Below are 24,575 nucleotides of genomic sequence, written 5' to 3'. Positions count from 1 at the left end.
ATTGTGCCCATTCCATTTCGGGTCGTTGCTGACAAGCCAGTGTGCTTATGTCACATTCGTCACCATTCGCCCCTTTCCGTGACCTATTCGGCTTGTTCCGGAATAACTCGAGTTGGTCGCTTATGTCACACTGGCTTTAGCGGAATATGCCGAGACCACACGATTGATTCTTTGAAAACTACGCAGAAAAATAAGACAACAGTCGTTATTCTAATCCATTTTAATTTATTACTGATATATTTATTATAATTGTTCGATATATGTATAAACACGTGCAAACTACATGTGACCTGTTTCTATGATTATTAGTAAAAAATTTACTGCGAGGCTTCTGTTGCTCGGCAACAACGACATCAATATTTTGCGTGGGCTCAAGATATAGTCCTATAGCAGACTTCGTGTTGTGTGTATCCCTTTCAACAAGAGCCTGAGAAGAAGTTATCCACCAAAATGACTACAGTTCTCCCACAGAAAGCTGAAGGGACTTACACCTTCGCCAGTCAGCCGAGAGCAGTACAACAGAGGAAGAAATATAGAGACCCTTTGCTCGGTCAACAGTGAGTAGACCAATACGCTAGAGGGCCATGGCCATACCTGTCAGTTTCTTTCCAGAACCACATAATCACCTCCTGTTAATTTCCTTGACTTTACCTACATTTACCTTCGATGCACATCGAATACTGACCTTGTTCGTCTCGGAAAGCAACTTTTATATCAGTGCGTAGCAACAACCTATTTCCATTAAGATTCATAAATTTGCAGCTCTGTTGCATATTTTATCACATACAGATTAACCCCGTGGATGCCAGAGGGACATATATGTTCCTCCTCTTCAGCCTTCACTTTGAAGTTTGAAAATTCAAAATACATCATGCACACATATATACACCTCACACTTTTGAATACTGTGGGATTTCCCTGTTTGGTGATATTATCCACTGGCATTTTAGGCCAAGTAAAATTACTGAAAATGACCTCTGAAAACTAGGTACATCGTATACACATTACTAAATCACCACTCACTGCGTTATTTACAGCTTGTTTTGAAATATTTCGGATATTTATTCAGGAAAATGAATTTCACCAATTTCAAAAATAGCATATTAGTTATCGCAGGTATCTGTTGTTTATCTAATCTGATCATTCAAAACCATTCCCGATATCCCTAGAAATGTTTAGAATGTTTTGGAAAACACATGTACTGGTTAAGAGATGCCTGGAACATCAGGTATATTTCAAACTCAGCTGCGATACATACATTTTGACTTCCTCATACATTTTAGAATCAAATGACAAATGGTCTTTGTCACCAATACAAAGTGTCTAGATGAAACCAAGCAAAATAAATCAGGTGTGAAAACGAACGCTGAGCTAAAAAAACTGCACTTGATTGAAATGTAATCAAAGCAAAATTAAGATTTTAGCATTTTCTCCTATTTTGAGCTATCCATTCGTCTATTTGTTGAATACATTGGCTCAACAATTTCAGAATATGTATGGGAATAAAATCATAGGAAGAATTAGAGAATTTAAAATAGATACATTGCAATGATTTGATATTTTCAACAGAAAATGTCATAGTTTCTGTCCTGTCTGATGCCAAATCATGCACGACAATGGTATTTATCGGAATTTCTGACTATTTCCGTTAGTTTTTAATTAAAAATATAACAATAAATAACAGCACACTGATTGTCAGGATGTTTCTGATTACTTACATGTCACATTTATGTATATGCGATCCTTGAATCAACGAAAGTCCCCTTGTTAAATCAAGCGTACTGTTGACCGTGAACACGCCATTTTGTGTAAAAGACGGTCACGGGTAGTGATGACACACATCAACATTGTTGTACATGTTTGGTAATTTCTTTGAGGTGAAGGTCCTTGAATGAAAGCACACACGATCATTGTGTCATGCTGTTTACAGTTTCAATTATGATGTAGATTTTGCACATTTTTTCACACAATTAATTTCTCTTTGGATATTTGTCAAAGTTCAATATGATATCGTACATAGTTATAGGCCAAAACATGTATGAACCATTGATAATCTCCTGTTTGTTTGAACATTGTTTACATAAAAAATTGATAAGTTTATAGTGTCGTATATGATATTACTTTAATTTGAACAAGTGTTACATGATGAAATGTAAATGTAACTGCAACATGTATATATTTCTGGGGAGTGTAATAGTCAATATTTTAAGTTCATATAAACAATGTCCATGAATAGCCGTTTGATTTTAATTTCTAACTAAAACTGAATATATAACTTAAACAAAATGGATAATAATTTTCATTAAAATAAATGCACAGATTTCTAGAAAAAATTTCTTAGTCTTGGAATTGTTTTTTATGTTGTTTGATATAGAGAACAGTGATATATAACGATTTCCCCTTGGTCGATTAGTCACAAATAATTTACGAATTATTCCTCCCGTTTTGCATTATATAATCAGTGGGTTCATCCTTTTTTAAATATTGTGACCACAGGATATTAAACTGTTAACTTCATTTCTCCAAGAATTGTAAACAGTATAAAAATATAACCCGTGCCATGTACCCCGTTGGTGGAACCTTATACAATTATCCGGATAATTCCACACCAATAGAGCTTCCTTCGCATCTTTTATTGTATAATTCTGAGACATGATGAAGAGAAATAATCACATAATAGTGAACAAATACATGTCCAATATTGAATATAATTAAATTTTGTTTGTTTTGAAATATTCTTTTGAGTATTTGATTACGTAAAATTTATACAAAACAGGTGCGTGTCTTGTCCAATTAAGATACACGGTAAACTATCTACTTGTTTATCTATTCCAGACATTATTTACATGGTAAAAGCAGTCATATTATGTTGTGTCGAAAAGTGTCAAATTCCGTTTTACATCAACATTTTCCATACCATGAACGAAAATTAGGGGAGATGTATATTAATCAAAATACCAGTGTCATCCTTCTCTAACGTTGTCCAAGACATAAAATCAGCCATGACGTCAAATAGAATGGTGTCATTTTTTTTGTAATTCATAACATTTGATGATAAGGTTAGCACTCCATTAATAATGGTGCAACATTCGTCAAATTACACTTGCACATTCAGGAGAAAGTTGGAATGTAAGGACTAATTTATAGGTTAGATAGGGCTATCCATTTCGCTATTACTTCTTCTTTTTTTTATGAAGTATATCATTTCTTATGGTGTATTTTTTTATACCTAAACGTATACAGTTTAGAATATCGATATTTGTGTTGGAATAAGTTTAGTTCCTTGTGAACAAAACACCACAAAATTATATTGTTCTTACCCACAGCTAATTCTCACCAAGTGACCTGAGTAACAAACTAGTGCTAGGCATAGTAGAATTACCGTATTCGACGTAATAAGCGCCCAGGGCGCTCTCAAAATTAGAAATAAAGGGCTCTTATTAGAATATTATTTTGGTGAAAAAAACAGAGTTGAAAGATAAATTTCGTGGTTTATGCTGACAGCCCGAAATGTTTATATTCGACAGATATATTTTTCCAGAATTTAATTGCCCACAATTGAGGGTGCATATTACACACGAGTGCGTATTATACACCAATAAATAGGTCTTGTGTACATTGATCAATCGGAAGGGGTGCTAATTGGGATTGTTCACTAGTCAATATATTAGCAAATATCGCCGTGGGCGCTTATTAGAGCGGGGCGCTTATTACGTCGAATACGGTATGCCCCATTTTCTTTGTACATGTGTAACCTCTAGGTCTGGGATGAGTCCAAATTTACTACCCTGTTACCCGCCCCCCTATTACCCTACCCTACCCGGGTACCCACTCTCAGGAGATGGTTATAACTCCATTTGATATATATTTATGTCGTTCAGATATTAGGCAGTATTTTGTTCACTTACAGTTTCCATACAGCTGCTAACTTTTATTAGTGTATGATGAAAAGCAGAGAAATTTTCTGTTTTTCAAAACAGAATAATTTCTCAGACAACACTTAGCAGTTTGCGTTTAAATTTGCACGATCAGATAGGAAAATTACTAATATTCTACATCTGTGTGTAATTTTCTAGCAGGAGGTAGATCTGCATGAGCACACAAGCTTTACTTTTCTCATCTTAGGAAAATGTGTGTCAGAAAAAATCTTCGGCATCAGAGTGAGTTCATTGACACTTTGACTGACCTGATATAAGTTAACCCCAGTAGCCTTATGATGAAATTTATAAAATAGATTAATTACCTGTGGGGTGAAGAGACCTGATAAAATACTAAATTTGTAAGTCACTCGTGATCGTACAAGGTTGACCGTGTTTTACATGTTTTGATTGGATAACTTTGACTTAGCTAAACATTCTCTTACCCAGAGTTCCTTGCAGTCCTTGCAAGACACAGGCCAGTAAAATGTAACGATTTATCACATCTTGCATAGTCCTTTCTACAAATTACAATATGTTTTTCATCTGTTTAATTTTTTAGAAGTCGTCACATTAAGATAACCATATGTCATGAAATTGTGAACTATCATTCAGTTTTGTGTCTCCATGTGATATGTTTTGGAGCCTCACCTATTTTCAAGCCCCTAAAGAATACGTAACCACGCAGTTAATGAAGTAATCAAAGGAGACAGTTCAGAGCCCACTGAGCACATCAAAGTGTTTGCCACTTGCCCCTGAAGTCATGTTATGAATTAAGCTACATGAGGTAAGATATTCAGTTAGTAATGAAAACATACCTCAAACATACTTTTTCACTTATGCACATTTTAATTAAACTTGATCTGATGACAATTTTGCTTCAGAACAATCATATGCACTAATGATGTATTGGCTGCTCTTTGTAAACTTCCTGTGTGTGATGTCATGTGACAGATCATGTTGTGCATCTATTTTTAACTTGAATGTAATGGAGGAGCTTGAAAATGTGACGGTGACAAGACGAGGCACTACACAAGGCATTATCATTATAATATTAACAAGACATGGTTATTTGACAATCCAAGTGCTAACAGAAATATATGTTCTCAAAGGTAAGACCTAATTTTAGTCTATTGGGATTATTATAAGACACGTAATCCAAAATACTTCTTGGGGGCTTGAAAACCAAATATATATATATATCTGTATATTCACATGAGACTTTCTCCAGTGATACTGTGTTGGGACAGCATATCTGTATATTCACTTGAGACTTGCTCCAGTGATACTGTGTTGTTACAGAATATCTGTATATTCACATGAGACTTGCTCCAGTGATACTGTGTTGTTACAGCATATCTGTATATTCACATGAGACTTGCTCCAGTGATACTGTGTTGTTACAGTATATCTGTATATTCACATGAGACTTGCTCCAGTGATACTGTGTTGTTACAGCATATCTGTATATTCACATGAGACTTTCTCCAGTGATACTGTGTTGTTACAGCATATCTGTATATTCACATGAGACTTGCTCCAGTGATACTGTGTTGTTACAGCATATCTGTATATTCACATGAGACTTTCTCCAGTGATACTGTTTTGTTACAGTATATATCTGTATATTCACATGAGACTTTCTCCAGTGATACTGTGTTGTTACAGCATATCTGTATATTCACATGAGACTTGCTCCAGTGATACTGTGTTGTTACAATATATCTGTATATTCACATGAGACTTGCTCCAGTAATACTGTGTTGTTACAGAATATCTGTATATTCACATGAGACTTGCTCCAGTGATACTGTGTTGTTACAGCATATCTGCATATTCACATGAGACTTGCTCCAGTGATACTGTGTTGTTACAGTATATCTGTATATTCACATGAGACTTGCTCCAGTAATACTGTGTTGTTACAGCATATCTGTATATTCACATGAGACTTTCTCCAGTGATAATGTGTTGTTACAGTATATATCTGTATATTCACATGAGACTTGCTCCAGTGATACTGTGTTGTTACAGCATATCTGTATATTCACATGAGACTTTCTCCAGTGATACTGTGTTGTTACAGTATATATCTGTATATTCACATGAGACTTGCTCCAGTGATACTGTGTTGTTACAGCATATCTGTATATTCACATGAGACTTGCTCCAGTGATACTGTGTTGTTACAGTATATCTGTATATTCACATGAGACTTGCTCCAGTGATACTGTGTTGTTACAGCATATCTGTATATTCACATGAGACTTGCTCCAGTGATACTGTGTTGTTACAGCATATCTGTATATTCACATGAGACTTTCTCCAGTGATACTGTGTTGTTACAGTATATATCTGTATATTCACATGGGACTTGCTCCAGTGATACTGTGTTGAGACTTGCTCCAGTGATACTGTGTTGTTACAGCATATCTGTATATTCACATGAGACTTTCTCCAGTGATACTGTGTTGTTACAGTATATATCTGTATATTCACATGAGACTTGCTCCAGTGATACTGTGTTGTTACAGCATATCTGTATATTCACATGAGACTTTCTCCAGTGATACTGTGTTGTTACAGTATATATCTGTATATTCACATGAGACTTGCTCCAGTGATACTGTGTTGAGACTTGCTCCAGTGATACTGTGTTGTTACAGCATATCTGTATATTCACATGAGACTTGCTCCAGTGATACTGTGTTGTTACAGCATATCTGTATATTCACATGAGACTTGCTCCAGTGATACTGTGTTGTTACAGCATATCTGTATATTCACATGAGACTTTCTCCAGTGATAATGTGTTGTCACAGTATATATCTGTATATTCACATGAGACTTGCTCCAGTGATACTGTGTTGTTACAGCATATCTGCATATTCACATGAGACTTGCTCCAGTGATACTGTGTTGGGACAGCATATCTGTATATTCACTTGAGACTTTCTCCAGTGATACTGTGTTGTTACAGTATATCTGTAAATTCACATGAGACTTGCTCCAGTGATACTGTGTTGTTACAGCATATCTGTATATTCACATGAGACTTTCTCCAGTGATAATGTGTTGTTACAGTATATATCTGTATATTCACATGAGACTTTCTCCAGTGATACTGTGTTGTTACAGCATATCTGTATATTCACATGAGACTTGCTCCAGTAATACTGTGTTGTTACAGCATATCTGTATATTCACATGAGACTTGCTCCAGTGATACTGTGTTGTTACAGTATATATCTGTATATTCACATGAGACAAGGTTAGCTCGTGTCTTATTGTGTTGGTAATGCATTTTGTGGAATAGGACAAAGATGGCTACATAAAAAAAATAAGAACTGCCTTTCACTTAGCGCACTCAAGTGTCCTGAAGATAGTTTTCAATTTTGGTGATGGAATACACTGGCATGGAATGTCAAAATTTGCGAAAATCAGGAAAATGTCTGTATGACATTTGCTAGCAAAATCAGTGCTTTAGTAAGGCAGTGACAGTGCATCATGAAGGTTGAGTTCAAGTACACAACACCGACTTAATCATAACCATGGGTGCCATGTCAATGATCGTATGACAAAGTACAGCCATTTTAGTGGGCATTCCTTCTTTTGTTCTTCTGAGAAGCTGTACAAATCCAGCATCCCCAATCTATGGGCAATTTGATACAATTTCCCACAAGGTCATCCATGGTACTTTATGTTTGTTTGCATCATGCTTAAACCGCTGAAACTAGGACACATATTTATATAATAGTCATATCTATTTAAGACCAATTACTCTACTGAAGACAATGTTGTCAGACTTGTATTTCAAAGTACCAGTGCAAGTTTCTTTAAGAATGCATGCATATATTGTTAAAAGTATCATGATATAACATTTATACTAAGTTGTCATACAATATTTAGATCTACAGCAAGTGCTTTTATGAGTTATCATGGTGTAACATTTATACAACATTTCATGTAATTATGGTTCAGCAAGTAATACATATCAGGTAAAATGCATATACAAAATATCAGTAGTTTCAGTCATAGCTTTTTAGATAGATGCTAGTCTAAGGTAACGAAAACATCTCCTAGACATACTATTCAATAAGACAAAAGTTATGTCTACATAGTTAAATAGATTTAAAGCTTTCAGATAAATACTAGCCTAAGGTATCAAGATCCCATCTCCCAGACATAATATCCAATAAGACAAAAGTTACGTCTACATAGTCTTATAGATTGCCTTGAACTATTTTATTTAAGTAAATCTGTCATCACCTATATTAGAATAACATTCAGCAATTTCTTCAATTGAGAATCATTAAGGATTAGCCCCCATACAAGCTTGTCTATAGTGATACCATAATGTCTTTCCAAGCACCCAGTAAATATGTCAAGATTAGCGCCAGTCCAACAGGATTAACAGGATTAAGTATTCCCTTCTGTCTAGCCATTCATTAACCATAGGGCACACCCCATCGTGTATCAACCAGTCATATTCCTTTATATTGTTCTAAGTTTTGTTAAATATATACAGAAGCAAAATGTTAAGCAGAAGGGGTTTGACGCTCATACCAAGCAGACCTCTCTCCCACAGCCCAGAGGGTTGTACTGACTCTCTGCGGCATCCACAGATATAGTTAAGAAATTGTTAGTTGTTCTTGAAAATAAAATTGTATTGTGATTATTCTCCTGTGACTCCGGCTCTTTGCTGACTAATTCCCCCAAGAAAACCAGCACACCATTTGGAAGGTTTTGTTCATCCGAACAGAACCATAATAAAAGTATGCATGGATTATGGACATCGGTTACAGTTTCCCGGGATTCTACCTAGTCTTACAAGCTAATGACTGGTATGCAATATAAAACAGTCGTCCAACCTAGCCTTTTACACAACCGCAGACCCACGTGCACACTGGCACTCTTCCTATTTACATGGTATTCTTGCTCTGAGTGTCATCTCTGGGCATCTCAACATCTCAGTTACTTGAAGTGTCTCAGCTTCACATTACTTTCTCAGAACCAGGGGATTGATGTTGTTCCATGTTTTATGTATGATGATTCCAAAAGTGTGTTAATGCCACTGCAAGCTGAAATTATTATCATACATGAAGTCTTGTACTGAATGACTATCTCTTTGCAGGAATGAGCAATCTGCACAATATGGCAACATTATGTATGACAGAAGGATTGTCCGTGGAAACACATATGCCCAACACACACTGCCTGCTGTGAGTATCATGTTGTAGTTTATGAGTCAAATTAGATGTTAATGCATTTTTGTTATCTGTTTTGAAATTGTCATTCTCTTCTTGTACACTGAAACATTAATCCCAAGACATCAGCAGTCTTCGCCACAAACTTGTTTGAGTCTACAAGCCTAAACTTTTAAATGTAGTCCCAATTAAGCTGGGCTGAATAGATATGCTCCCAGGGAGTGGGAGGTCAGTGGTTCGATCCCCTCAGCACTCGGCATTCAACAATGAAACAAGGACTGACCTGCTCAGAGTCGGTATAATGTATCTGAGTGGGGTATCACTGTGGGGTTATACCGTACATGGTATCTCAGTGGGCTAGCACTATGAAACTGAGCCTCTACGAGTACTAGCAGCCAGCACATCACTATATGAGTGCAATAATCTTGCATGCGAGGTTATAACCTCACCTCACCTCACCTCACCTCACCTCACCTCACCTCACCTCACCTCACCTCACCTCACCTCACCTCACTAGATATGCCAGTTGGAATTTTTTTTACTGGACTAAGGCTTTGGATCAATGATCAGTGTTGATCATTTCACATTTGTGATAATGTTTGAATCAGGACATTATTAATGATCAAGGAGTATTAGTGCTGGTTGATATGCTGGTAGATATACTAAATTGTTTCCAGTTTCCACTGTGACAGTTTTCATGTCACACCACTGTTTTGTCATGTGTTATGAAATAGCTAATTAAAGTATTTGTAAATAGCATCCTCTTTCATTTGTGAGCATGTAGAAATGTCTAAAGTCTGGGAGTATTTTAACAAAGTTATTAGGGACCTTTGCTAAATACAACCGATGTAGCTTGATTAGATTAAATTTACATTCCTGTATGTATACCTAGCATAGGTTTGAAAGAACTGGGGAAATAAATTCCACATTTATTCATAGGACAGTAGAGAGGAAGGCTTGCCATATATATGTAATTCTGTTCACATATGCAGAGCGCACAGCCTGACCCAATTGAGATTCAAAGACAGCAAGAAAACAAGCGGCGGTTGATAGCCAGGAAAAGAGCGAAAGATCAACTGCGTCCACGATCTCCAGAGCCAGTGGAGGGTCGGAAACACATGGATGTCCAGACAGAGTTGTACCTGGAAGAGTTGAGTGATCGTGTGGAGGAGGCAGACGTGGAGTGCCAGACTGATGCCTTCCTAGACAGGCCTCCATCTCCTCTCTTCATACCAGCCAAGACAGGAGTTGATATAGCAACACAGATTCTGGAGGGAGATGTGAGCAGATATAACAAATACTAAGCGGTTGTGACACCCATACCGATCATGTGATATCATTACAATAATTCATTGACTTAAAGATTTTACGAGAATTTTCATGGTTCCCTGCCATGTGTGTCATTCAAGATAAAACTTCTTCTTTTTTCAAATGATCTATTTGATCTTTGATAGTCATTTATCACATACTAGCACTTATCAATCCCAAACTGTTAAGGAAAGGAATATCCTGGATTAATTGGAGCTATGAAAAGAGTTTGATGAGCTCTATACGTAGTTGCATATTCGCTTGTTTAGTAACAGGCGTATGTGTTGCAGCTGTTTGACTTTGATGTGGAGGCAAGGCCAATCCTGGAGGTGCTGGTGGGGAAGACGGTGGAGCAGGCGCTGTTGGAGGTCATGGAGGAGGAGGAGCTTGCCAACCTTCGCATGCAGCAGCGGGCCTTTGAGGAACTCCGTAATGCAGAGCTGGTGGAACAACAGCGACTGGAAGAACAGGAGAGGAGGCACAGAGAGGAGAAGGTTTGTCAATGTAGAAATCAAATGGAGAGAAAGACATCTGTTTACAGATGAGGTGTGGCACTGATTCCACAAGGGAAATGATGTGCTTGGTACGCAGGTTCATCATAACATTCATTACTTTACGTCGAGATCAGCCAAGGGCCACAACATGAGTTTTTCCATTTACTGATGAACATGAAACCTTTTGCAGGGAAAATTGGTGTGTAAAGACTTGGAATTTAAGTCAAAGTGTATGTGTATGGAGAGAGTGTAAAGTAATTCCCATTCATATATCCCCTAGCCTGCATGTCCTAGTTAGTAAATAATCTCAATCATTTTCAATCATCTTCTATCAACTTGATTTTGTATGACGGCAGTTGAAACATAAAGCAGTTAATGTCTTGTACAAAGTGATGGAACCTTGATATGTAATGATGCAAACTTACTTGCCCTGGCTATATCTAGAGAGGTACACAATGTAGTAAGTCAAAGGATAACCTACAAGAAAAAAGAAATTATAGATTATCTGTCCCCTGTGAAATAATGTTAAAAGTTCCACGCAAAGGCTGGGAATGTACAACATTCATTCCCAAGGAACACATAATCGGTAAAATTCTTTTTGCTCATAGGTTATTCTTTAAATCACCCATAGTCACTTTTCTGATTTTGGTTTGGTTTGTTGTTTAACACCGCACTCAGCAATATTCCAGCTATGTGACAGCGGTCGCGTAGAAAGAAACGTAAACTTTGTCTTTTCTTCAAAATTAATCATAACATGGCCCCTTCCTATCTAACAGATATTCTACCCAAAACCGTTGCTGCAAAAAACTCATACAGTCTCAGAAACTCTGAAAACATCAGTGTTCCTCTCACAAGACCAAGACATTCGTGTGAATCCTTTTACCCATCGTTTATCCAATTGTGGAACTCTATTCCATTATCAGATCGAAATTCTACGATTTCTTGTTTTAAAAATTCGTTACAAAAGCACCACCCCACGTCACCTTCGTACTTCGCTTATGGAAAAAGAAAATATAATATCTTACACACAAAACTGAGATACATGTGCAGTCAATTGAATTATGATTTATATAGAATTGGTATAAAAGATCACCCGAACTGTACATGTTCGAATACATGTGAAAATGCATATCACTATCTCATGGAATGTACATTGTTTAGTCATCAGCGTGAAATTATGTTAAACAGCCTTAAAAATATTGTTCATAACATACCTGTTTATTGTACACTTACTGTTATACAGCAATGCAGATCACGTTGTTACAGAAAATGAAGCTATATTTAAGGCAGTACAACATTATATATGTACAACTAAAAGATTTGTGTAAAGAACTGTTCATTCAACAATGTATCTCTCTCTCTCTCTCTCTCTCTCTCGCTCTCTCTCTCTCTCTCTTTCTCTCTCATCTATAAGTGTTGTATGCATATATATTGAATTTGAAATTTTTGTAAATACCAGGGAGAGGGCATTCCAAGTTGGAAGAACTTGTTCCCCAATCCCGTTCACTCCTTGTGAATAAGTATGTTTAAATCAATGCGGTCTGTAAATAATTAAGTCTGGACCAGACAATCCAGTGATTGACATCTTGAGATTGACGCAATTCGGATACAATGACATGCATCAACCAAGTCAGCGTGCGTGATCACCCGATCCTGTTGGTCACCTCAGAGTCTCTGGTCACCTCTTACGACAAGCATAGTTGCCTTTTACAGCAAGCATGGGTTGCTGAAGACCAATTCTACCCCGGATCTTCACGGGTCTCTCTTTTCTGAGAAAATGTTGAAAAATGTGGGTTCCCTGCTCAGTAACTATATTGTTGTAACAACGTCACATAAAATTGCCAAGATGTCATGAACTTACTAAGGAATGACGTAATGTTCAATTATTTCCAACAATACATTCATATAACATCTCTTTGCTGTGGGTCTCTTCACAAACAATGAAAACTATGGAACAATTGTTTTTATGCTCTGGGAAAATTACTGAAAATATTTTCACCTATAACCATGCCCTTATGGGTAATACTGCCTGTTAGTGCACTAGTAAAGTGTGTGAATATTTGTTGTAGGAAAGGCGCATGAAGCAGCAGAGGGAAGTATTACGGAAGGAGAAGGAGACTGCAGAGAAGATTGCTGCACGTGTGTTTGCACAGAGCTACCTCGCAGACCTTGTACCCTCGGTGTTTGGAACACTCTCCGACAATGGATACTTCTATGATCCTGTAGAGAGAGGTAAAAGGAGTTCAAGCTTATCATTACTGTACCTGGACAGGTGAAACAGACAGTTTAGGAAGATATGATCTTGAGAGATTAACTTTCATTACAGTTATTTGGGTTTTGTCAATTAAATAGATATGCTATTGAAATTTCAGGTGATTACTTTCATCTAATCCTGTTTCTGTTTGTGGAGTAACTGTTTATTGATACTAACTGCTAACTAAACTATTTTGAACCATGTGTAGAGCACACCAGCAACATATCTATCCTTATATTTTTGTCAGATGTGGAGCAAGGATTCATGCCATGGTTGATGGAGAGAGTGTCAGAACAGCTGGAGAAGTCTGAGCTTGGCAGGATGGTACTCGATGGCATGCTCAGAGAGGTGGTGGTGAAACGCATGGATCTGTACAATCGCCTGGACACAGCCATGCAGTCCCAGCAGGCCACAGAGGCCCTGAATGCTGGATCTGATGAAGCAGGTAGAGCTGACCAGTCAGCTGCCCCAGCCACAACCACCGAGGTAAGCCAGTCAGGCACTTGATATACTCACTGACAGTTGACCAACTGGCAATCAGCACCACCGAGGTAAGCCAGTCAGGTACTTGATATACTCACTGACAGTTGACCAACTGGCAATCAGCACCACTGAGGTAAGCCAGTCAGACACTTGATATACTAACAGAAGAAGATTGTATCAAATTTTATCAAAGTGTACAACAGTCAACACTGCCAGTTGTGTGTCATAGTGAAAAGCAGTCAACACTGCCAGTTGTGTGTCATAGTGTACAACAGTCAACACTGCCAGTTGTGTGTCATAGTGTACAACAGTCAACACTGCCAGTTGTGTGTCATAGTGAAAAGCAGTCAACACTGTCAGTTGTGTGTCATAGTGAAAAGCAGTCAACACTGTCAGTTGTGTTATAGTGTAGAGCAGTCAACACTGCCAGTTGTGAGTCATAGTGTACAGCATAGTCAACACTGACAGTTGTGTGTCATAGTGTACAGCATAGTCAACACTGCCAGTTGTGAGTCATAGTGTACAGCATAGTCAACACTGCCAGTTGTGAGTCATAGTGTACAGCATAGTCAACACTGCCAGTTGTGTGTCATAGTGTACAGCACAGGCAACACTGCCAGTTGTGTGTCACAGTGTACAGCACAGGCAACACTGCCAACACTGCCAGTTGTGTGTCATAGTGTACAGCACAGGCAACACTGCCAGTTGTGAGTCATAGTGTACAGCATAGTCAACACTGCCAGTTGTGAGTCATAGTGTACAGCATAGTCAACACTGCCAGTTGTGAGTCATAGTGTACAGCACAGGCAACACTGCCAGTTGTGTGTCATAGTGTACAGCATAGTCAACACTGCCAGTTGTGAGTCATAGTGTACAGCATAGTCAACACTGCCAGTTGTGAGTCATAGTGTACAGCATAGTCAACACTGCCAGTTGTGAGTCATAGTGTACAGCACAGGCAACACTGCCAGTTGTGTGTCATAGTGTACAGCATAGTCAACACTGCCAGTTGTGAGTCATAGTGTACAGCATAGTCAACACTGCCAGTTGTGTGTCATAGTGTACAGCACAGGCAACACTGCCAGTTGTGAGTCACAGTGTACAGCATAGTCAACACTGCCAGTTGTGAGTCATAGTGTACAGCATAGTCAACACTGCCAGTTGTGTGTCATAGTGTACAGCACAGTCAACACTGCCAGTTGTGAGTCATAGTGTACAGCAGTCAACACTGCCAGTTGTGTGTCATAGTGTACAGCACAGGCAACACTGCCAGTTGTGTGTCATAGTGTACAGCATAGTCAACACTGCCAGTTGTGAGTCATAGTGTACAGCATAGTCAACACTGCCAGTCGTGAGTCATAGTGTACAGCATAGTCAACACTGACAGTTGTGTGTCATAGTGTACGTCAGTCAACATTGGCAGTAGTGTGTCACTGTGCAGCACAGTCAACACTGCCAGTTGTGTGTCATAGTGAAAAGCAGTCAACACTGCCAGTTGTGTGTCATAGTGTACGTCAGTCAACACTGCCAGTTGTGTGTCACAGTGTGCAGCACAGTCAACATTGCCAGTTGTGTGTCATAGTGTACAGCAGTCAACACTGCCAGTTGTGTCTCATAGTGTATGGCACAGTCAACACTGTCAGTTGTGTGTCATAGTGTACAGCACAGTCAACACTGGCAGTTGTGTGTCATAGTGTACAGCAGTCAACATTGGCAGTTGTGAGTCATAGTGTACAGCACAGTCAACACTGCCAGTTGTGTGTCATAGTGTACAGCAGTCAACACTGGCAGTTGTGTGTCATAGTGTACAGCAGTCAACATTGGCAGTTGTGTGTCATAGTGAAAAGCAGTCAACACTGCCAGTTGTGAGTCATAGTGTACAGCAGTCAACACTGCCAGTTGTGTGTCACAGTGTGCAGCACAGTCAACATTGCCAGTTGTGTGTCATAGTGTACAGCAGTCAACACTGCCAGTTGTGTCTCATAGTGTATGGCACAGTCAACACTGTCAGTTGTGTGTCATAGTGTACAGCACAGTCAACACTGGCAGTTGTGTGTCATAGTGTACAGCAGTCAACATTGGCAGTTGTGAGTCATAGTGTACAGCACAGTCAACACTGCCAGTTGTGTGTCATAGTGTACAGCAGTCAACACTGGCAGTTGTGTGTCATAGTGTACAGCAGTCAACATTGGCAGTTGTGTGTCATAGTGTACAGCAGTCAACACTGCCAGTTGTGAGTCATAGTGTACAGCAGTCAACACTGACAGTAGTGTGTCATAGTGTACAGCAGTCAACACTGACAGTAGTGAGTCATAGTGTACAGCACAGTCAACACTGCCAGTTGTGTGTCATAGTGTACAGCACAGTCAACACTGACAGTAGTGTGTCATAGTGTACAGCATAGTCAACACTGCCAGTTGTGTGTCATAGTGTACAGCAGTCAACACTGACAGTAGTGAGTCATAGTGTACAGCACAGTCAACACTGCCAGTTGTGTGTCATAGTGTACAGCAGTCAACACTGACAGTAGTGTCTCATAGTGTACAGCAGTCAACACTGACAGTTGTGTGTCATAGTGTACAGCAGTCAACACTGCCAGTTGTGTGTCATAGTGTACAGCAGTCAACACTGCCAGTTGTGTGTCATAGTGTACAGCAGTCAACACTGCCAGTTGTGTGTCATAGTGTACAGCAGTCAACACTGCCAGTTGTGTCTCATAGTGTACAGCAGTCAACACTGACAGTAGTGTGTCATAGTGTACAGCACAGTCAACACTGCCAGTTGTGTGTCATAGTGTACAGCAGTCAACACTGCCAGTTGTGAGTCATAGTGTACAGCATAGTCAACACTGCCAGTTGTGTGTCATAGTGTACAGCAGTCAACACTGCCAGTTGTGTCTCATAGTGTACAGCAGTCAACACTGACAGTAGTGTGTCATAGTGTACAGCAGTCAACACTGCCAGTTGTGAGTCATAGTGTACAGCACAGTCAACACTGCCAGTTGTGTGTCATAGTGTACAGCAGTCAACACTGCCAGTTGTGTGTCATAGTGTACAGCAGTCAACACTGCCAGTTGTGTGTCATAGTGTACAACAGTCAACACTGCCAGTTGTGAGTCATAGTGTACAGCAGTCAACACTGCCAGTTGTGTGTCATAGTGTACAGCAGTCAACACTGACAGTTGTGTGTCATAGTGTACAGCACAGTCAACACTGCCAGTTGTGTGTCACAGTGTACGGCACAGGCAACACTTCCAGTTGTGTGTCATAGTGTACAGCAGTCAACACTGCCAGTTGTGAGTCATAGTGTACAGCATAGTCAACACTGCCAGTTGTGTGTCACAGTGTACGGCACAGTCAACACTGCCAGTTGTGTGTCACAGTGTACAGCACAGGCAACACTGCCAGTTATGTGTCACAGTGTACGGCACAGTCAACACTGCCAGTTGTGTGTCATAGTTTACAGCACAGTCAACACTGCCAGTTGTGTGTCACAGTGTACGGCACAGTCAACACTGCCAGTTGTGTGTCACAGTGTATGGCACAGGCATCATGTAGTTAACTGAAACATTCATAAAATCTTTCCAGTTTGACACCAGTACTGGATGATGCATTGGTACACAGTTGATTCAGCAGTCATCTAAGCTATTGTTATTCTATCAGATGTCCTTCCATCCCGCCATTTGTTCATTATTTTTACATCTCTGCTGAAGTAATCGAACTGTTGAAACTGAACCTTTGCATGGATAATCAGTCCATCAGTGGTGACTGTTAGGTTTCTCAAGTTGTCCCATTCTGATTTTCAGTGCCTATTTGACAACTGCATTATTGTGCATCTTTTGCTGACAATTTGGTATAAAGCGGTATCATATACTCTATTTTTTTTAATATTTTGATATTTGACCTTGCTTGGTAATATCATATGAAATACAGTTATCTAAGGTTATAACAAACTCAAATGGATCACTAAGCATATACACAGCATATACACAGCAAATGGCCGGGAAAAGAAAACCCAGTTCATTATATCTGCCAGTTCGTTATAAGCATGTTCGTTCTAAACATAGTTTACTGTAAGATAATATGCCAAACATTTATTGGAGAAATGGATAAGATCAGTTTGCAGTCTTGTTGTGATTAAGTTACCATCTCTACTTCTACCCAACTCATATCATGAAGAATTTAGACACCAGGATGTTTTTATGCTGCAGTAAACAAGTCATGTCTTTTGAAATAATTGTGAAGTGTGTGTTTATCATTGAGGGTATGATCCCACACACGATATCATAGGCTACACATGATATCGACACGCGAGGATCTGGGATAGAATAGGTCTTCTGCAACACATGCTATCATAAACTACACATGATATCATAGACTACACAAGATATCATAAACTACACATGATATCATAGACTACACATGATATCATAGGCTACACATGATATCACAGGCTACACATGATATAGGCTATGTGATAGTTTGGTAATGGAACACTTTTGCTTACTAAATGAGTAGAACTGTTACTTAGAGATGACCATACACTAAGACCTATGTTTGTTGCTGTTCAGACTGTTCTCAACAGACTTACAGAACTTGTTTCAATGTTGCTCGTAATATCATGGTGCAGAAACACGCTGTAACTATTTACTGGAAGTGGAATGAACATAGGGGCCACTTCTTCACAGCATCATTGCCTCCCTGATTATGAAACAGTTTCAATCACTTTGTAAAGGAAATGGCCACTGTTTAGTATCACAGCACATTTCTGTTTTTTCATATGACAATGTGGTTACAGATTAATGGTTAAGGGGTGAAAGGTGAGTGGGGTTTTGTGAACTGAATGGGCAGTCCACGTGTGGCCAGTCCTTGGTCCATAATGGGCCCAAGGCAAATGACCCGTCTCAGATTCTCACCACTTAATTATGTACAAGAGGTGGAGTTCTCAGGCCTGTCATTCACACACCTAGCAGCTCCCTTTTACTGCAGATAAGATTGATACTGGTAAGAGGAATTGGGGTTTATTGATGCTGGGTACATAATATGTTCTTTTATTCATATTCACATTCAGATTGAAATACAAACAACAAACAGTGGTGCTCTGTTTATCAGTGGGTATTGGTGTATGAGTGTAGAAATGATGTTATCAATCACCATATATTTTTCTTATCAACAGCATATAAGATAATTACTTGCAAAATAAATATATCCTGTCTATTTGCTTCTTGTAACTACATTATGTACATGATTATATGTAAAATTCTTATTCCCACATTTTTGAACTGAACCTTATGAAGTTATGTTGACAGAAAACACACAGGTGTAATATGAAGTTTGCAATAACTGTGAAGATGGAAAAACGATCCTTAAAAAACAAATGTTGTTGATTATCATTGATTCACATTGTATTACTTTAGTCAGTACAATAAGTTCAAACATTCCCCCCCCCCCCCCCCCCCCCCCCCCCCATACCCTAACATACCCCTCACACCCCAACATACCCCTCCACACCCCAACCCAACACTGGCCCCTTCCCCTGAAAGCATTTATTTAAATATGGAGGTCAGAGTCAGAGGTAGTAAGCCCATGCTTATTGTCATGTTTTCAGCACTATAAGTCACATTAACATTCATACCGCACCCAACAGGCTTATTATTGACAGAGTTATTACTGTGCATGATACATTACGCTATTCCTTTCCTCAGTGTGTTTTATTGTTGTCCCAGCTTTAGCTGTTGTCCCAGTCCCAGCTTTGTCTGCATATTCTCAACAATACACCACAGATTTATTGGCCTGGCAAAAGTTACTTTTCTCTAATTTTCCTTGCTAGCAATCACCTGTTTTGTGGAGCCATCATAAGAGATGTTTAACGTCAGTAGGCCATAGTTTGGGTGTGTGCGTGAGGGTGGCCCCTGGTGTGGAGCCTGGGAACCCCTCAGCTGGCAGGGCTCAGAAACTGCTGCCTGATTCATTCCCCTCACAGCCCTTCGCAGCCCGCCGTCGCACGGGACGGGCTCTATTTAGCGTGTGACAGAGAGTGATTCGGACACACGCCTGCTAGTTAGTTTGGCCCAGCTCAGCTGGTTTGATCTCATTGTTTGCAAACAAAAACACAAATCGGCATATGTCACTCATTTTGATGATGGAAAGTCTCACTTTGGGTGTCTGCTCTGTGGGTCAGAGGATTGAAGAGGTTGTATTGGGGGGTTGTGGGGAGGGAAGTTAGAGGTTGTAGAACAAGTCAACAGGTCTGCAAAGCACATGATCAATGATGGAAACTGTGGATGCGGTCTTGTTAGATTCACCTTACAATCGACTATCCACACACTGCTTGATGTCAGATGAAGTGTGATATGGGTAAAGGGAACAGGGACTAGGGTTCTACAGTACAGAGCACAGATGAGAATGTAGGCTTCAAACAAACTGTATATATCTTTTAGTGTTGCACCATACAATAGCTACATAGCTGTTTGTTTGAGAACCAGCAAGTGTGAACAACCTCAACTAGACACAGCTCAGGCTACAGTTACAGCCAAAGCCCTGCATCCTTGTTATGGGGATTGTCTGACAGCACAATGTTGGCTTTCAACATAACCGTACCCTCGCAGTAGCCTTGAGGCTCAGTTGGGGTTGAGTCTGTACTTGAGACCTCATTAGCTCAGGAAGGTTTGGACAGTAGATGTAAACTGAGAGAAAATAGTCCTTGTCCTGCTTAAACTGAAGGGCCAAACACTCACTGAGATAATGTTCACAATCGTTGTTTCAATTCTAAATGAACAAACAAACAAAATCATCACATCCTTTTTTGTGTATCAAGCAACTTTATAAGAATTACCTTGTCAACAATATAGGAAATGCTATTATTGTTAAAACAAAATAGGTTAAAGAATTAAGAATCGTGCACAGATTATCACTGAGTTCTTACAAGGCATCCACATATTTAAGTTTGACGTCTAGTCATACATTGATAATGTAGTTTGTACTGTCTTCTTTCAAAGATAATTCTTGCAAATTTGGGACGATACATACAACAATAAATGATTGTCAGAACCTCTACATGGCCTCTATAATTGTGCTGGGTGAGATGCAGTTAAACGGACCATGGAAATATTATAGTCCATACATATCTAATGTGTTGAGATTTAAATCAGTGGGTATTCATATTGGATATGAGGTGTTGTTATTCCCATCACCTGTGACACTTAACAATGAGGCTGTTTGTTGATTGCGGAATCAGATTGATGAGATTTCACTACCGACAATGGCGTCCACTTAACTGTGTTGGCTCAAATGTTCATTTCTTAAGAGCTCATTTAATAGTTTGGATACATAATATTTGACATGGGTCCTGATGTCTAGTAGCTGAGAAAGTGGCAATAAACGTAGAGCCCTTCAATGAATGAGACCAACTGGTTGTTCCCAAGTAGCCTGCCAAAATAGGCGTATTTTGTATAGCCATCTTGTTGACATTCATGGGCTGTTTGCTTCAGGATTGCTGTTTTGTTCCATAGTGTTGAGAGATATTAAACAACCATAACAATTGCAACAGTTGGACAAGGCTTTAGCGACAATAATGCAGAATTTATGAATGTCAGTCTTTAAAGTAGGATTACCATGAAGGGGATAAATACATCACTGTATTGCAATGTTGAAGGCCCATTTCAAGTTCATAACAAACTTTGATTTTCCCTTGAAATTTCCTTCTCAGAATATTCCACAACACATGTTCTTTTTGGAGGTTGAAATATAAAAATAGTCACTTCACGACAACAAGACAAAAAGTAAACATACTTATTACCCCAACCACCACCCCCAAACTCACCCACCTTGCCTACTCACTATCCACCACCCCAAACTCACCCACCTTACCTACTCACTATCCACCACCCAAAACTCACCCACCTTACCTACTCACTATCCATCACCCAAAACTCACCCACCTTACCTGCTCGCTATCCACCATCCCAAACTCACCTACCTTACCTACTCACTATCCACCACCCCATACTCACCCACCTTACCTACTCACTATCCACCTACCCAAACTCACCCACCTAACCTACTCACTATCCACCACCCCAAACTCACCCACCTTACCTACTCACTATCCACCACCCCAAACTCACCCACTTTACTTACTCCTATCCACCACCCCAAACTCACCCACCTTGCCTACTCACTGTCCACCTCCCCAAACTCACCCACCTTACCTACTCACTGTCCACCACCCCAAACTCACCCACCTTACTTACTCACTATCCACCACCCCAAACTCATCCACCTTACCTACTCACCGTCCACCACCCAAAACTCACCCACCTTACCTACTCACTGTCCACCACCCCAAACTCACCCACCTTACCTACTCACTATCCACAACCCCGAACTCATCCACCTTACCTACTCACCGTCCACCACCCCAAACTCACCCACCTTACCTACTCACCGTCCACCACCCCAAACTCACCATCCACCACCCAAAACTCACCCACCTTACCTACTCACTATCCACCACCCCAAACTCACCCACCTTACCTACTCCTGTCCACCACCCCAAACTCACCCACCTTACCTACTCACTGTCCACCTCCCCAAACTCACCCACCTTACCTACTCACTATCCACAACCCCGAACTCATCCACCTTACCTGAGAGATGGCAATGTGGTTGTTAACCTTCTAGTGGTTATTATTATTATTATTATTATTATTATTTACAAATTCAAATTAAAAATGCAGCAAAGAGGGTTTTGGGTGATCCTGGCACAGTCAGGCTGGTAAGTCTCATCATCAGCTCAGGGCCCTTGCCCCCTCTACACGCAGCCCAGACAGCGAATCAGACTTCTCCCAGGAAGCGCTGCCTAGTCAAACCCACCCAGAACTTTTCGGAGAATGTGAAGACTACCCAACACTGCAGCCTTCTGCATTACCCAGATTGTCAGAAGGGCTGTATTCCTGGTAGCAAACCCAGGTACTCTCCCAGTGTCAGTCAACAGACTGGGAGGTACCAAACCTAATGCACCAAGAACAATGGGGCGTCGGACAAGTTGGTACTTGGGATGCAAGTGTGACATTTTGAAAGCGAGGTCCGCATATTTGCCATGTTTTTCCTCAATCTTGTCAATCACATTACTGTCAAAAGAGACAGAAAATTCAATGATATAAATGATTTCATTGGATTTAAAAAAGGACAAGATCAGGTTTGTTGGCCTGGATATGTCTGAGGCTGTATACGGGCCTATTCCAAAGGATTTTGTATTTGTCATTGACGCACTCTACATATTCAGGGTCATACCATGGGTGGACCTCTGTTTCAAAATTATTATTACTATTATTATTATTATTATTATTATTATTATTATTATTATTATTATTATTTCATTAAGTGATCGGTTGGTTGGAACAATGTAGACAATGTTTGGCAACTCATTACTGAGATGGAGAGGTTTTATCCACCTTTCACAATTTCAATTGAAGCCATGAAATGCGTATCAAGTATTGATTTATGTTAAGAGCTGGTAAAAGAACAAATGGTGACTGGTGAGGTGTATCAATGTACCTGTCCATGGGTCTTTGTTTTGGTGTTGTTCCCAGGACTTGTATTGCACATCAATGTCTACCATCATCTGACTACTTCCCAGTCCTACTCTCAGTGCAGTGGGCGGGTTTGTGGGCGGGTTTGTGGGCATGACAGCTGGTCACAGGCCATTGCAGTTCTTCCTTCAAGTCATCTTACCTGAAGCATTGTCTATCATCTCAAAAAACTCACTGAATGGCCAATCTCATGGTCTGCTCCTGTGAAACTTCATCCCAGTCACTGACAATTGTATGGTTTGGTCTGCAGCTCGTTGTATGCTGTTATCACATACAAGGTCAATATACCTATGCTTTTCCTAAAGTTAGACTCCCCAAATGGAAAGTGTTGACTGAATAATAAGTTATACAGTGGAATGGAAACAATATTATCCATATAAAGTGTTATTGTTTTTATTGTTTGGGAGTTGAATGTTGAAGTACATGTTGGCAGATATAGGTATTGATGTTTCAGGGTGATGCTTTTGACCGCCCTTCAGAGCCTGCCCCGGAACCCAACCAGGAGCCCCCATCTCAGGACGAGGACACAAAGGAAGGGGGCGAGGAGGGGGGAGAGCAGGAAGAGGATCAGACCACAGAAGACTAAAAACACCCACAACATACTCAATACTAATCATGTCTAATTGCCCTTAAGCATTATGTAAATCAATTGATATAAGTTGACTGGTTATTTTCGATTTTTACATACATGCCATCCATCAACATATATATTTATTATTATTTTTCATTATAAATTTCACTGTACCATTGTGAATGCCTTTCTGTGTGAATACACATGTTTGGAAGAAGAAAACAAGAAATGAGATGAAGATTCAAATTGGTAGTTTACTAAAACAGTGACCAATTGGGTTCTAAGGATTTTGAAATATTTATTGTAAAGTTTAATAGGGTACTATCTCATGTTCTGTAAGTTTAAAAATTTGTTATAATTGTTATATATTTACAATGTGTGAGTTTATGTTGTATTATAATTTCACCCAACAGGATCATTCATCAGCATGTCACTGTGTCCCTGTCTTCTATGTGGGGCATGCAAGTATGCTATTGTACAGAAGTATGCAAGTCTAGTGTCTGTCATAAGCTACATAGCGCATGTAAATACCAGTCTGTTCTCTGCCAGCTTAACTTATGTTGCATTCCGCTCCTCCCCTGTACCTGTGGCAGACTGGAGGTGATGTACAGGACTATAGCAGCGGTATCGCTCACTCTCTCTAGCACTGGACACTGGACATTATGTACATATTACCTTTCAAACTTCTTACCGTCACTGATTCTGATGAATAATATATTTTTATCAATAAACTTCCAACTTTCTTTGAA

General features: G+C 39.6%; 1 protein-coding gene across 1 annotated transcript; it reads left to right on the top strand.

Annotated features, from left to right (window-relative positions):
• Nucleotides 1-338: 338 nt before the first annotated feature.
• LOC124116879 (radial spoke head protein 3 homolog B-like) lies at nt 339-24,575 on the top strand. The gene is made up of 7 exons (XM_046478462.2): nt 339-557; nt 9,052-9,139; nt 10,117-10,404; nt 10,723-10,926; nt 12,996-13,158; nt 13,428-13,666; nt 23,710-24,575. The coding sequence occupies exons 1-7, from the start codon at nt 451-453 to the stop codon at nt 23,839-23,841; spliced, it is 1,221 nt and encodes a 406-aa protein (XP_046334418.1). The 5' UTR covers nt 339-450; the 3' UTR covers nt 23,842-24,575.

Source organism: Haliotis rufescens, unplaced genomic scaffold (assembly GCF_023055435.1).
Source record: "Haliotis rufescens isolate VD_foot unplaced genomic scaffold, xgHalRufe1.0.p SCAF_5, whole genome shotgun sequence".
NCBI classification, from domain to species: domain Eukaryota; kingdom Metazoa; phylum Mollusca; class Gastropoda; order Lepetellida; family Haliotidae; genus Haliotis; species Haliotis rufescens.
The sequence above is the reverse complement of the archived record's forward strand: the minus strand, read 5'-3'. Positions and strand labels throughout refer to the sequence as shown.

Excerpts from the sequence above, each read along its gene's own strand:
- LOC124116879 (XM_046478462.2), top strand. The coding sequence starts at position 451 with ATGACTACAGTTCTCCCACAGAAAGCTGAAGGGACTTACACCTTCGCC. Across the intron at positions 558-9,051 it reads GACCCTTTGCTCGGTCAACA|GAATGAGCAATCTGCACAAT; the intron begins GTGAGTAGACCA and ends ATCTCTTTGCAG. Across the intron at positions 10,405-10,722 it reads CACAGATTCTGGAGGGAGAT|CTGTTTGACTTTGATGTGGA; the intron begins GTGAGCAGATAT and ends TATGTGTTGCAG.